A 14,847-nucleotide genomic window follows, 5' to 3' on the forward strand; every position below is an offset into this window, starting at 1 on the left:
AATTTCTTGTGGAGATGTCTCCATAGCATGAGCAAGAGAGACTCCTCCCCCTAAGTGAACTGAACAAGGTTACTATGGAAGTGGTAAACAGACTGAACATCTCAAGGGTTGTCTTTTTACATTGTCAGTGGGAGAAGGGAGAAAGGTGGGGGGAGAAGTGATCTGAAGGTGTGGTTTGGTTTTTTTTCCTCTTTTTTTTCCTTTCTTTTAGGTAGGTTAATAGACTTTTTATATTCTTTTAAGTTTTGTGCCTGTTTTGCTTTCTCCTAATTCTTATCTCACAGAAGGTAAATAAGTAATGAGTATTTTGGACCAAACCACTACACCTGAAAAGATGGGCTTCATATATGCTATCCTGCATGATGAATGATTTGTCTCTTTCATTTTGCAGCTCTATTGATTATTAAATTACACAGAACACCACAGTTTTGTTTTCATGTCACTGGCAACTGTTAACAGTTATAAGGTGCAATTAGTGCTAGAATAATAAAATATATGCTATACAGATAACATCTGAAAGTCTTGTTTACTGGATGACTTAGAAGATGAGGAGGGTGACACTTTTAATGGAAAGTTTACCATAAATTAGCATGCTTTAATTGATAAGGTTCTACTCAAATTATAAAGTTCTGCAGAAATTATGCTAATAAACAGAAAATGTTATGCTTCCAGGTTTCTTACAGCAGACCATTTACCCTACAAGGTCTCCATCAGAAGGTTTCAGTCATACAGACTCCAGCAACTGATTTCTCATTGTCTTTCGACTGAATTAAATAGCTCTCACTAGGAGAAGGAGGGAGTTCTATGTTTTGCAAAGTCGCGTTCCAGCTCAGACCAAGCTGTGGCCATTCCGGCTGATGCTGCTCCCTGGGGTACCGGGTGGTCAGTGGGAGCAAATCACGGGCTGTACCGGTGAGTTCCTCCAGCCAGGAGGAGACTGCTGGATCAAAGTTGGGGCTGTTCCAGCTAATCCCCAAACCCGGAGCAGCCCCTGACTGAATACAAAAAGAGCTTCCTCGCTTCAGTAGGACACGGGCATTCCCCCAGCTCCTGCTGGGGACCTACAGACCCAAGAGAAATTGTACAGCTTGTTTTCTGCCTTTGAGAACAGGGACAGGTGGTCCGAATCTGAAGAAAAAGCTACGGTACCGAAAGAGGTAAGGACACGTTTTGTGATACACGATACAGATGCACGAACTACTGAGTTTATGAGCCTTGTGGCCTTTTGGTAAATAACGAGCCGGTGATTCTAAAATAATCTGACGTCAACTCAGACGATTCACCAGCGAACACGTCGGGAGCTTTCCTGTCGCCTTAGTGGGTCACAGCCGCCACAGAACACCGCTTTCCCGAGAGCGGCAGTCCCGGGATGCGCCAGGGACCGGCTTCACCTCTGCTGCCCGCGGCCGGTGGCTTCCCGCCCCCCCCCTCCTTCTCCCCCTTCTCCTCCTCAGCGGAGCAGTTCCGTCCACGGACGCTGCCTCCCGCGGGTGTCTGACAGCTGCTGGCCGGGAGCCGCCGGGACCTGAGCCCACTCCCCTCCGCCGGCAGCCCCGCACTTAGCACTCCCCACCCGATCCCGCTCGGACGGGCCCATGCTCCATCCACCCCACCCCACCCCACCCACCCGTGCGAGCGGCCCGAGGCAGCGCCGCGCCGCGCCCTTCCTGCACCGGGAAATGCCGCCGCGGGGCCATAGGCCTGTACCACCGCGCCGGAGGGGGAACTTGAACGGGAGGAGATCGGAGGGGGTGGTCCCTCAGCTCCCGACGGCACCGCCCGGCACCGCCTGCTGCCCCGATGACGGCAGGTCGCCGCTTGCCCCGCCCGGGTGGCGGCGGCACGCGGGCTCCGGGAAGGACCGGGGCTGGAAGCCGCCGCCCTCCCTGCATATCCGGGTGGTTGCTCCCAGGCGCGGCCGGACCGCCGGAGCCGGTGCCAGGCGAAGATGGCGTATCCCGGGCAGCCGGCGCCCGGCGGGTTCTACCAGGGCGGGGTGAGCGGGGGCTGGGGCCCGCGGGGGGATGTGGCCGGGGGCGCGGCGGGAGCCGTGTGAGGCGGGGGCTGCTCCCGCCGGGAGGTGCCGCAGGCGCCAACCCGGGGCTGCGCCCGCAGGAGAAGGGAGGGAGGAGACACATCCCACGCAGCTGCTGCCGCGGGGCGAAAGTCAGTGCTGAGGTGTCATTCCATGATTTTCACTTAAGAATCAGTTTTATTTAAAGATTTTCATACTTAATGCATATTCCTCCATGTATTTTCCCTAGAGATCTGTTTAGCTCAACTTTTCTGAGGTGGAAAGAAAAATCTGCAGTGCCTTATTATTTCTTCTGGCCGTTTTCTGCTAGTAGTAGAATAAAATGAAACCTTGGTGGGATAGACCAAGCTATATCTAGATCAGTGGCTTGCTCCTGTGCAAGGTTTTACACTGATCGGCTTACATTACGAGAAATTAGTATATCAGTACCGAAACTGAGAGCTGGTTTTGTTTTGTTGGGTTTTTGTTGGTTTTTTTTTCATAGGGAGTTTCTTTTTTGGTTTTTTTTTTGGCATGGTGTGTACAGAAAAACATAAGTTGATAAGTACGGATCCTTTACTGAATCATTGATTTAAAATTAATTTTCTTCTTGATTTCCAAAGTATGGAGGACCCCCAGGAGGACCAGCATTCCCTGGACAAGCTCAGGATCCTTTGTATGGTTATTTTGCTGCAGTGGGAGGGCAGGTAAACCTATAAAATGTTATTTACTTCTTTATTTACTTCAGGATTTTTTTTCCTGGGGAATACTTTCTACCTTTGGAAGGAGGAATGCCTAGTATTTGCAGTGAGAAAAACTGGTATTTCAAGTTTAAAAAAAAAAATCCAGAATTGTTTTACTTCGCCTATTTGCTATATATATCTGTATTAGTCTGTGTTACAGCTGTACACATACAGGAACTATACAGTTTGAATAATGCTGTTAGTTTCTATATTGTATGTGTAAATACATACATACAATTACAAATATATGCATGTATGCCTATATTTCCTATATAGGTATATGCAGGGAATATATAGATGCATGAAATTTTGTAACTGATTTGTGACTCAGCTCTGGGCTGGTGAATGCTGCCAAGTTTAGGAGAAAGAAACCAGAAACAGTGGAAGGCATGGGCTGTGGGGATGGCCTGGGTAAGAGCAGGAAATGCTAATAGGAAAGAGGTCATTACATGATGTTAGTAGACTCACAAATGGAAAAGCAGTCATAGGTTGTGCCAGCATCTGGGTTTACTGGTAGCATAGAGTGATTATTCTTTTAGAGGAAAGGCATTCACAACTCTTTTTTTTTTCTTCCCTGTCATTCTGCACTGCATTTTTAATTTCTTTCCTGTAATTTTGTGGCATATATTGTTTGTATGATCATGTATGTTACTAGAAGTAAGTGCTGTTTGAACTGTACTACAGAGCTTAGGAGCGATTAAGTTAGGTTTATTGAACTGAAGTTCCGTGTCTGTTGGCCATATTATAGCTATTTATTGCACACTTGTAGGGTGTGTGCAGATCTAAAACTCTGCTCTTGGATCTGTTATCCTTGGGTAGGTACAACCACAACATGAATGTTTGAATTCAGCAATATTAGCTGATGTTCAGATTCCCACCATAACTTGGATTAGTTTTGTTCTCTGTGTTACTCTTTTGAATTAATAATGCATCTTGCAGTCTGTATCTTACTTTCTTCTAACTGCTTACGAAAATATTTAGACCGTGTGTTTTTGTAGTAAAGGAGAACACTGGAATGACCTCTGTGTAGTGAGGCCTCCCTGAGAAGGTGGAGCCCAGCTGAGTTCTGCTGAATGTGCTGACAGTTTGTCTGCCAGCTGAGATGTCTCTGTGTGCAGGTGCCACCTGGGTGTGTGCCAGGAATCAGCAGTGGAGCCAGTAACTGACGCTGGAAACATGAATAAGCTCCTATTGTAAAGAGAAAGGGGGGTAGCAGCAAACAGGATACAGCGCTGTGGAGAAGAGGTGGTGGGAGCTGGACCTCAGCAAAACATAGATACGGATACTGGAAGCTGGGGGAACCAGTATGATCAAGTTAGCACTTCAGAATACTTAAGTTAATGCTCTGAAATACTTTCTTTTTGTAGAAATAATTCCTTACTGAAATGAACTCAGGCTTTTGAAGTTATCCTTGGAATTTGAGGTGTCTGTTTCTGGGACCAGTGGCTGTGCAGAAGTAAAAACCCTGTAAGGAGACAGTGAAATGGAACAGAAAAATTATCAGTTGCTTTTATGGCCACCCATGCAACTCTGTAAAAAGCCAGATCTCAGTTATCCATATGTACTTACTGAAGAATTAGTATGTTTTGGTTATGGTTTGCTGCTCTCTGTGTTGTTTTTATGCCTATATAATATATAATCTTTTCTCTGAGCTTTCTTTGAAATAGTTTACAACAGGGATCTTGTCTTTGACTTGATGAACTAGTTTCCTAGAAGAAAGTAAAAAGTATTGTTTCAAATCTTTATTCAATTGAGTCTGTCTTTGTAGGAAGTAGTAATGTAATTTTTAGCCTGTTTGCATAGCCCGTATGCATTGTCTAGTTTAGCTGCTTATGTTCTACTGAAAAAAAAAAAAGACAAGCATCTTTTTGGTAATGTTAATCTTGATTACAGTCATGCTTTTCTATCTTCCTCTGTTTTAAAGTTACGCAGTTCCTATCTTTATTTCAGAGGGTACAAAGCCTTTGAAGAGATTAGTTACTTAATAGATATTTCAAATCTTCTTTTCCCCCCTGTGAATATAAAGCATTAAATACATCTGTATAATTAGACTGATGGAGTAGATTGGAAGCAGTTTTGTGTTTAGCTGCCATTAACTTTACATAGAATCAAAATGTTGCTTTTTTTCCCAGACCTTGTCAAATATCATTTAACATAGAACTACTATTTGTCTTTTAAACAATGATACTTCATTTCTGAAGGTTATCAGGCTGTGCTATTCCCACCATACCATTTGGTAGCATATCCCTGTTCTTGAAAAAAAGTGCTTTCAAAAGTGGGTTTAAAAACACTAGGAAAATGCTGTAGCAGCAGAATAATACAATATGCTGAATTGGAAGGGACCCACAAGGATCATCGAGTCCAACTCCTGGCCCTGCACAAGACACCCCAAGAGTCACACCAAGCATCCAAGTCTGTTGTCCAAATACTTCTTGAACTCTAACAGGCTTGGTCCTGTGATCACTTCTCTGGGAAGCCCATTCCAGTGCTCAACCACCCTCTGGGTGAAAAACCTTTTCCTGATATCCAACCTAAATCTCCCCTGACTCGGCTTTTCATCTTCTAATGCGTTACAGAAGTGGCATCATTTTTTTGTGTCTACAGACATAATGTTCCATTCCTGAATGAGGTTAAATTAAACTCTCTGTGAACCAAACTTCCTGTTGGGGATATGAGGAATAAAACTTCTTAGAATTCCAGCTCCGCTTCTGACAGCTCATTGCTTTCCATGAATTGGCAGTTGTTTTCTCTCTTTGGCCCGGAGCAGGATTTGTTGGAAGTGAGGCATTTTCCAACCATGTGGCTAGGTATCTTTTCTGGGTTTGTTTTGTTTTTCTTTTAAAGTTCTTTGCTTTCTGCGTTTGCTTGTTCGCTAGCAACTTAAAATTTAAAAAAAAACTGGAATTTTTATATTTGTCAGTTATGAGGATGTCTTGAGAAGGGTAGCTAATGGAATGCCACTGGAAAGGGAGTGGGTACTGGGAATAAGCAGCCTGGGAGAGGGTGTTAAAACAATAGCTGATACATCTTCTGTTATCGAAAGGATGGACAAATAGATGCTGATGAGCTACAGAGATGTCTCACCCAGTCAGGGATTGCAGGAGCATATAAACGTAAGTTAACAATTTAAATAAACAAGCAAATCTAAAGCGCACTAAGTCTTCTTCCCATACTAGAAAATGCTTGTAGTTGTGCCTTCTGCAGAGCTGGGGTTTTTTTTTTGCATGGCAAATGGGTTTCCTTTCCAAATCTTGGAAATGTAAATTCTCTGTATTCAGTTCTGTGCACCAAGGACTTGCCTTCTCAGCCTCCTTAGCTCCCCGCTCTGCTGGGCTGTGGAGTTGAAGTGGTTTGTTTTGTAATGGACAGACTGTTCTTAAAAAGATGCTTTGCTTTGGCTTGAGCTGAGCTTTGATAATGACCAAAATCTGTGGCAGGATTCCTCTGCTGAGATACCTCCTGTTCAGTTCACAGCTTCTGTGAGTGAAACTGGCTTGAACAAGTGGTGTCTGTGGGGGGTAACATAAATTACCACTTTGAAACCCAAAACTGTTAAGGATTAAGATAAGAGCAAGTTAATTTTAAATGCAACTTGAATTGCCTCCAAATTGTCCACTGTCAGTTTTTCTAACAAGTAATGGCTCTTGCTTGGATCAAAATACGGTATGGCTGTATACAGGGGAACCAATTACATAATACTTTATGCATTACAATATATTTTTATATATATATAATATATATAATTTCAATTTCAGTATATAATTTCACTTTATCATAAATCTGAAATTTTATGTTTAGACAAAACTGAAGATTATGGTCTTAATTTATTTTTCCTTTTTCTAATTTTAACAGCTTTCAACTTGGAGACTTGCAGACTTATGATCTCAATGCTGGATGTATCCTTTACTACGAAATGTAAACATTTTTGCATTATGTAAGCAAAGATGAGAGAGTGCCAAAACATTTGGAAAATGCTTTGTAGTTTCCATTCAGCCTTTACTTGGTAAGTCTTGTGATCAGTGTGATTGGGAAGCTACAAAACTCCATTCCTACTAATTTTAAAGAATGAAGAAGTAGTAATAAATGAGGCTCTCAGTGACCAATCTTTTTACAACAAGTGGTATCCCTCTAAGCCTGGGAAACTGTTGCTCCACTAAATGTATGAAGGGTCACGTCTGGTGGCCCAGAATAAAGTATTGTTCAAATCACTTATTGTGCTTTTCAAATAGGACAACTTTCCAATTTTTCATCCTTCCTAATGAATTTTAAGTATTTGTACTACACAGCCTGAATACAATCTAAGTCCCCCTAAATCCTGTTCCATTAATTAATCAGGTTTGAGTATCTAATGGAATGGTATGTGGCATTCAGCAGTAGGACCTATGGAAGACTTAGATATACTGTGTAAGGTTGGAATCTTGGGAGGTTTTTTAGCCAAAGCTTAAACTGAAAGTTTTGCTGCTGAAAAAGAAAAAAGCAGAAATGAAACTGGAAGGGCTCCTAGCTCACCTTGAACAAGCCACTAAGAGTATGAGAGAACTGATATAACAGTTTATTCTTTGGCATCTATTTTTATTTCAGCTATGTATTTAATTGGTTACAATTATATAGCAGCAGGTAAAAGAGAAGCGTGTCAACTAAAGTAGAAGTCACAAAGAGAAAATGGCTTTAGCAAGTTTCACCGGGAAGAAATGGGGAGAGTAGGTTCTCTCACCTTAGGTTTTGGGCAGTATTACCTCCATCTGTGCTGGGGGATACTTCAGTTAGTTTTCTACAAGAAACATAAATAATAGTAAAATCTTACTAATACTGACCTTCAGGCAAGAGTTTTTAACTACAGAGAGATGCCTTGTTTGTTTGTCTTTTTTGTTGGTGGTTTTGTTTAGTTAAGAAATGTTTTTCTTAGCTTTGAAATCAGAGGGATATGTCTGGCACCCTGGGATTTAACGAGTTTAAAGAACTCTGGGCTGTGGTCAATGGCTGGAAGCAACACTTTGTAAGTTTTGACAGTGATGGAAGTGGCACAGTGGATCGCCAGGAACTGGAGAAAGCCTTGATGACTATGGGTAAGTTGTGAATTGTTCTTGCTTCTGACACTGACTTACACCATTTCCCAGTAACAGTTTTCATCCTGCAGTAACTAATATGTGATATTTCCAATGAAAACATGTTGGATTCTGTTAATTTACCTGTCTTTTCACAGTAAGACTTTTTATTTTCAAATAGGATTTAGACTGAGCCCACAGGCTGTGACTGCAATCACAAAGCGATACAGCACTCAAGGGAAGATTGCATTCGATGATTACATTGCCTGCTGTGTGAAACTCAGAGCTCTCACTGGTATGCTGGATTATAGCCTTGTTACTGTCATCCCCATAATATATTTCTATTTAATGAAACCTGATTGTTCACTTATCTCCAGTTCAACTTTGGCATACTACAAAAGAGGTTTCTTTCAATAGTCTACAGGCAGAAGTGCAACAACTGTAGATAGAGGATTGTTTAAATTCCCATGAAAAAAAGGACTTTATACTGATGCTGTGTTTACTCCAGAGACTGGAAGAGTTACGTTATCAAAATTGGAAAACTTTGTTTATTACCAGAACATAAAGGGTTGTATATGATAAATACAAAAATGTAGAATGGGAAATTAAGTCTTGGAATTAACTGTAGTATTCTTCATCAGTTCTCCGTCATGTGACTTGGGGAATTTTAGGAAAGTACTATACACTTTAAAAAAATTGTTTATCTGTAATTCTTCTTACCCGGTTTCTGTTTTCTTAATGCTTTTTTGCAGAATGCTTTAGAAGAAGGGATACAACTCAGCAGGGTTTTGTGAACTTCCACTATGATGATGTAAGTGAATTTTAAGGAATCTATTAAAATTCCAGGGTAAAACAAAAGAAAAACTTAAGACAATGTTATTATTTGAGTTTGTGCCTACCTTCCCTACATGTAGAGTGAGAACCCAAAAGTTCTGGGACTTGTTGAGTATTGTCTCAAAAAGCTTTCCTGTATTTTACAGAGTTCTATAAAATGTTGTGTACTTTTTTCTGAACTTCTAACCAGAGGGGTTCAAGAAGATCCAAGAAGCTACACCACTTGCTAGCATCACTTTCTGTGACTTGTTTTTCATTTTCTGTTTTAAAGCTTGGTAGGCATTTTTCCCAGGAAAGGTTGGTGGAGGTCTGGTGGAAACAGACACAAATCACATTCAGTCAGGCTTGTGGGTCTGGGCTTCCTAGCCACATCTGTGCTGCTAAAAGAGAACACTAGATTAAAATCATTCTGGATTTGGGTGTTTTGGGGTTTGGGGGTTTTTTTGGTGGGGGGAAGAGGGCCATGTGTGCTAGTTTTTTGTTGTTGTTTTTTGTTGTTGTTATCATTAAGGAGATGCTTTAACTATTTGCATATTTTCATAGGTATTTTAAAGCTTTACTGTTCGTGGACTGAATTTCTTTACAGAAAAGTGTAGTGACAATGAGTATTGTCGGAGAAAAAGTAAAAGGCCGTTCTCTGCCGTACATCTAATAAGTGGTTATTTTCTTCTCAGTTCATACAGTGTGTTATGAGCATCTAAATCAAAAGGAAGCAAGCCATGGATGGTCATGATTTAACATTCCAGGTTTACGAGCATCTAAATCAAAAGGACGCAAGCTGTGGATGATCATGATTTAACATTCCAGTGTGTGTTTTGCTTTGCCAAGTCCTCCAATGATTGTGTATCTCAATATTGGAAATTGCATATTTTATGAAGGTATCACTTCACACACATTTTTTTAGTCTTGATAATGAATATAAACTACTTATGTACTGTTGTCTCTAACTTCCAATGTGTGATTATTAAAGATGCTTTTATTTTCATAAACTTGCAATTCACTATGTATAACTCAGATCATGCAAATGGTAAGATTTTCAGTAATGTGTCTACTTAATTTTTCCCATGATTCACAAAAATCAGTTTCTGGACTGCAGCTTATCTTTTTCTGACTTAAACAGTAACACATGTATGACTTCAGAGGATACATATTCTCTGGTCTTTGACAACGTAAGACAGATGTACAAACTGAAAGGGCTTTTGGAATGGTCATTTTGCACTGGTCTGTTAGAACATAAGTAAGTTTTGGTTGCTTATTTTGTCAGCTCTTTTGGAGATGAAGCCTGTGACACCATGCACTAAGACTACCTGCTAGAACTTCTTTTAAGCAGGGATGCAGCAAAACATAGCAGAGAACTCTTCTAGCCTTGTGCTCTGGTACAGGGGGCTTTGTTCCTGTAAGATTCTTTCTTTGTTTGTGTCACTGCATAAAACACTTTTAAACATACAAAAGCTGTGCTGTGTCAGTTTGTGCATCAATTGTCCTTTCACAGGCAGACAGACTTCAGTTACATGTAAAGGAATGTTTCTATCTCCTCCACTTTAACCCCTAGCAAGTGGCCCTCCTGCCTCAATATGCCAACTAACATACACGGGCCAAAACACACTTGGAAAAAAATCTTGCCAGATTACTCTTTCAGATCTCAGCAATGTTACCAATGCTGTAGAGTGTTCATGAAAGCAGATACAGACAGGCAAGACTTACTTGCCTGAGGCTTTTCAGGGGAAAAAAAAAACGGATTTTTGTTAGGTGGGAGTTTTCTGGTTGCTTTTGTTGTAGAGATTTTTGAGGGGAAGATGGGCATTGTATGGAAAGAGGGAGCAGCACAACTGTACAGAGGTAGTTCAGACTTTTTTCCAGTGAAGTAAGTTAATGAAACTTCTGTTAATTTTGGTCACTTCTGCCTACCACAGAAGAGAGATAGATGTTTTACTGCTTGTGAATGCAAAGAACGCCAGAAGAATGTTAAAGGTATATTTCTTAAATAAGTAGTTTAGGGCACTTTTGGAGAGGAATTTTTGCATTAAGGAGTGAAAGCAAAACTATACATACATGTGTGCATATATATGGACACATGCATATACATCATTGGACAAACGACTCTTCAGAGCAGGAATCTTGCTCGGAGATACTGTAGTATACCCTGCTTTGTGGAGATTACTATGAAATCCTTGTCTTTAGTTTCTGGGCTATAAATTCAAAGTGGGCTGGTCTCACCTAAAGAAGCAACTTGTACTTACTGCTTGAATTTAGAATCCTTTGGATATTGCTTGTAGTTACACTTCAGAAGCTAGTTCTCCTTCTACCCTCAAAAATGAATTTCAAAGGCATAGATGACATTATACATCCATATTCTGGTAGTACATTGTCCTCTTGCACATGAAGTTGGGAAACAGATGGAATACTACAGAAAGTATTTCTAATGGAATGACCAAAGTCCATAAAGGTTCATCTGAGTGTAGCAGCCAAATCAGTTCTGTTGCAGTTCAAAACTGACAGCTGATGAGGTTAGTAAGAGTATGAAACAAAGGCTGTTCTTCCTGTAGGGATTTGATTAGACTATTTTGTATAAATACACGGCTCATCCTTACACTGTTAATTTTACTAAAAATAGTAAGACATCTCTACCAAAATGTTCATTACCCACACATCTTCACTTCTGCTTAGTTGTGTTTCTGGTCTTGTAGTGGCTTTGCTGGGATAGAATTAATTTTCCTTACAGCAGCCCAAAGGTTGCTGTGTTTCGGATTTGTGACTAATCAGCATCAATAACACACCAGTGTTTCAGCTGTTGCTGGGCAGTGCTTGCACAGCATCAAGGTCTTCTCAGTTTCTCACTCTGCAATCACAGTGAGTAGGCTGAGTGTGGGCAAGAGTCTGGGAGGGAACTCAGGACAGCTGACTCAAGTGGGCCAAAGCACTCAAGACCCAAGGACCCAAAACTCAAGTCCTTCTCAGTTTATTTCCCCAGGCTGAATTGGTATTTTGGCACCAGCCAGTTACTGGGCAGTGAAATGCTGCAAGAAAACAGTGTGAACCAATAGGGTTTTCTTATCTTGTAAACACAAACCAGTGAAAACTGGAAAAAAAACTGTTCCAAAACCAGGAGAAAATTCTAGCTTCCTCAAGAAAAAATAGTTTTTTGTTTTCCATAAGCATTTCAAAAATCCAGTGTATTCATAGGGACTGATGAGACACATCATTTTTCAAGTTTAGAGAGAAACTAAGCTAATACATACAGATGCTAAGGAGTTACTACAGTTTGCTGTCATAGCTAAAAGAAAGCCACCTGAAACCTTTGAGAAAATTGCTTCCCCGTTAAGAGTAGATTCAGTGGACAGACCGAATATGCAAGTTACCTGCTTTAGAGAAACAGTTATCTCAGAATTAATGGTTTCTCTTTCCCACAAGGCATATTGGGAAGGATACTTAAGTGACACCAAGTGGGGTTGAGTGCTCTCAACCTTTGAGCAAACCACTGGGCATAGTTTCAAACATATTTTTTCTAGGTTGCCCTTAAACATGCAAGCTTTGAGAACAGCAGGCCCCTAAGAAAAAGATTTAAGAAGCTCGCTGGATCATTTTCAACGCTGGAATTCAAAAAATAACATCTGTATTCTACTACTAGCCTCCTCCCATGCATGCAACATCTTTTTTTTTTACAGAGAGCTGTAAAACATAAAGTGCTAAATACAATGACTTAGAAGAACAAAATACACACAACAGTCTGTCATTGAAAGTCACTTTACTGATGTTACAATATGTTAGTAACATTGAAAACCACAGGCATTTGTATTAAATACGTTTGTAGAAGTGGATACTGTGACGCTGTTATTATTAAAAGTGAGCAGGAATTTAGAACCCCAAATTATAATGATTTGATTTTATAAAAAGCAACATTTTGTTTAGCTACATGAAAGCCAGATTCATTCAACAGCCCAATGCCTGTAATGTTTATGACAAAAATATCACACTCAAAGCTAGAAAGTTGTAAATTGCAAGGCTTCACTTTGATGTTTGTCAAAATCATACGCTTTTATTACATCAGGTATGATTTTTAAAGGATTTTAACTAGCAAAGACAATGATATTATGCAAATCATTGTTTTTGCCAATACTAGCCCAGCCACAGTGGTGAAACACGATTCTCCTTGCCTCTCTCAATAATGGCTAGTATGAGTGAAAAAATAGCTTTTTTTTTTACAGCAATGCTCAAGTTAGACATCAGCACAAAATGAAGCTGGCAGAGCCAGTTGGTATATACCACCCCAAAAGCTTTGCTGAAAGAACTGGTCATACAGTAAATAGTGTTTTCTCCAGCAGATTAAAAATTCTGTAATGCTTTGCTATTCTGAAAAAAATATTTTGCATTTATGCAACAATAAAAATAAGTACTGTATTCTATATAAAACATTACCTATTGTAATATATTTTTATCCTTAAGAAAAGAAAAATCAGGTTATATATTCACAGTTTGAGTATGTACTGGACTGTATTTCCAAGCATAAAATATGCAGAGTCTACACAGGCAGTGAGCAGGAGTTCTTGTACCAATAATCAAACTAAATCAGCATTTGCTGTTCTATAGAGCCTTACAATATTGCATCACTAGCTGCTCGTACCACTCTACTTACAAGGTCAGTCAGGCCTATATACAGAATTTCTAATATGGTTGTAAAAATAGACTCTCCATGCTAAAGTTAGAATATATAAGGTCTTAAGGCCTCATGTTGATTTTTTTAAAACAAAAACTTTTTTATTCAGAGGAATACAGAAACAGAAAAACAAAAGCTTGTTGCTTTGACATTTTATGCTCTAGCAATTAAAAACTCTGTTAAGACAACTTTACTTCTCCCTTAGAGAACATGTTTCTTTTTAACTGCTCTGTGCTTATTTTCCCAAATTTTTCTCATCTCATTCTGAATTATATTGTAATTATGGCCCATCTTAAGTAGCAGAAGTTTTTAAACAGTTTAAAGCTGGTTTAGCTGAAGTGATTTTGAAACTGGTGTAGACTGGATTTTAAAGAGCTAGAACTGCCAGACCTGACAAGGTGAACCAATTTTGAAGCCAGGCACAGTGTCTCAAGTGTGAGCAGTATCTGTGTTCTGAACTTACTGCTTGTTTTCCTTACTTGGCTGAGATAGGAATGCTGACTGTTGTAGTGCTCCTCTAAATACTTGCAGAAAACTGTTGTGGAATGACAAGATACCATGTGCTGGGTGCACAAGCTGCTGTTTCCAAAGCTCCAGTTTACATCAGCATCCTTACTTGAGACACCAGAAATGGTTTTCATAAGCTGACTTAGAAAATATTTGTGTCAAAGGAGATTTTTACCATAGATGACAGAAACCATTACTTCCTTTCCTGTTCCTGCAAAAATCACACTTAAGAGAGTCCTCTTTATATTGCAGCTATGTTTACACAACCAGTTTCACTGTTTCATTTTTCTCTTGCCTTATTAGGAAAGTATTTATGTGCACACAGGAAAATCACCCTACTGTGCAGTCACGGGATCACAACCTGCACATATTTGTGCAGTTTATTCAAATTTGTCTTCAGGAATCACAGAATATTCTAGGGAAGGGACCTACAGGGATCATCAAGTCCAACTCTTAATTGAATGGCCTGTACGGGGATTGAACCCTTGACCCTGGCATCATTAACATCATGCTCTGACCAACTGAGTGCATCAAATGTGATCCAAGTCAAATCCCATATTGCTGATAAATGTATGATTTGGAAGCCATGCAAATAGTGGGTCATCAGCTCAGCAGTCTGATGGATAATCCATTCTTGGTATTCAGTGGAGACTGAAATCCTCAAGCTGTTTAAAAATGAGGCAAATAACATCACATTGTGGTTGAAAACAGTGGTCCAAACAGTCCATTGTTACCCTATGACACTGATACTCAATTTAGAGAAAGAAACAGATGATCTTCTGACTTGGAGCAAGAGAAACAGGAAACAGCTCAACTGTTAGGTTCACAGACTTGGTGATTAAAGAAGCTTAGCCTTCAACAATGCTAGAAGTTGAGAGACACACAGGATGGCTTAGTCACTGAGTGGTTTTACCAGTAGTCTTCTGGTTTAACCACAAGTAACTAAGCCCCAAAACAGCTGCTTGCTCAATCCCCACCCCCAGTGGGATGGGGCAAGATAATTGGAAAGGGGAAAGTGAGAAAACTCACAGGTTGACATAAGAACAGTTT

The 14,847-nt window shown here is 40.2% G+C and overlaps 1 protein-coding gene across 2 annotated transcripts; it reads left to right on the forward strand.

The window, feature by feature from the left end:
- Positions 1-1,785: 1,785 nt before the first annotated feature.
- Positions 1,786-10,087, forward strand: SRI (sorcin). 2 transcript variants are annotated; one of them, XM_032112994.1, is made up of 8 exons: positions 1,841-1,996; positions 2,638-2,721; positions 5,801-5,870; positions 6,610-6,653; positions 7,676-7,823; positions 7,984-8,097; positions 8,555-8,613; positions 9,311-10,087. In XM_032112994.1, the coding sequence occupies exons 1-8, from the start codon at positions 1,949-1,951 to the stop codon at positions 9,335-9,337; spliced, it is 594 nt and encodes a 197-aa protein (XP_031968885.1). In that variant the 5' UTR covers positions 1,841-1,948; the 3' UTR covers positions 9,338-10,087. The 2 variants fall into 2 exon arrangements, with proteins under 2 accessions (XP_031968877.1, XP_031968885.1); XM_032112986.1 differs by lacking the exon at positions 5,801-5,870 and having other exon boundaries at positions 1,786-1,996.
- Positions 10,088-14,847: the final 4,760 nt, after the last annotated feature.

This window comes from Corvus moneduloides, chromosome 1, assembly GCF_009650955.1.
Source record: "Corvus moneduloides isolate bCorMon1 chromosome 1, bCorMon1.pri, whole genome shotgun sequence".
Taxonomy (NCBI): Eukaryota; Metazoa; Chordata; class Aves; order Passeriformes; family Corvidae; genus Corvus; species Corvus moneduloides.

Coding starts and splice junctions, on each gene's coding strand:
- SRI (XM_032112986.1), top strand. CDS start 1,801: ATGACGGCAGGTCGCCGCTTGCCCCGCCCGGGTGGCGGCGGCACGCGG. Junction 2,722..6,609: donor TTGCTGCAGTGGGAGGGCAG/GTAAACCTATAA, acceptor TAATTTTAACAG/CTTTCAACTTGGAGACTTGC. Junction 6,654..7,675: donor TTATGATCTCAATGCTGGAT/GTATCCTTTACT, acceptor CTTTGAAATCAG/AGGGATATGTCTGGCACCCT.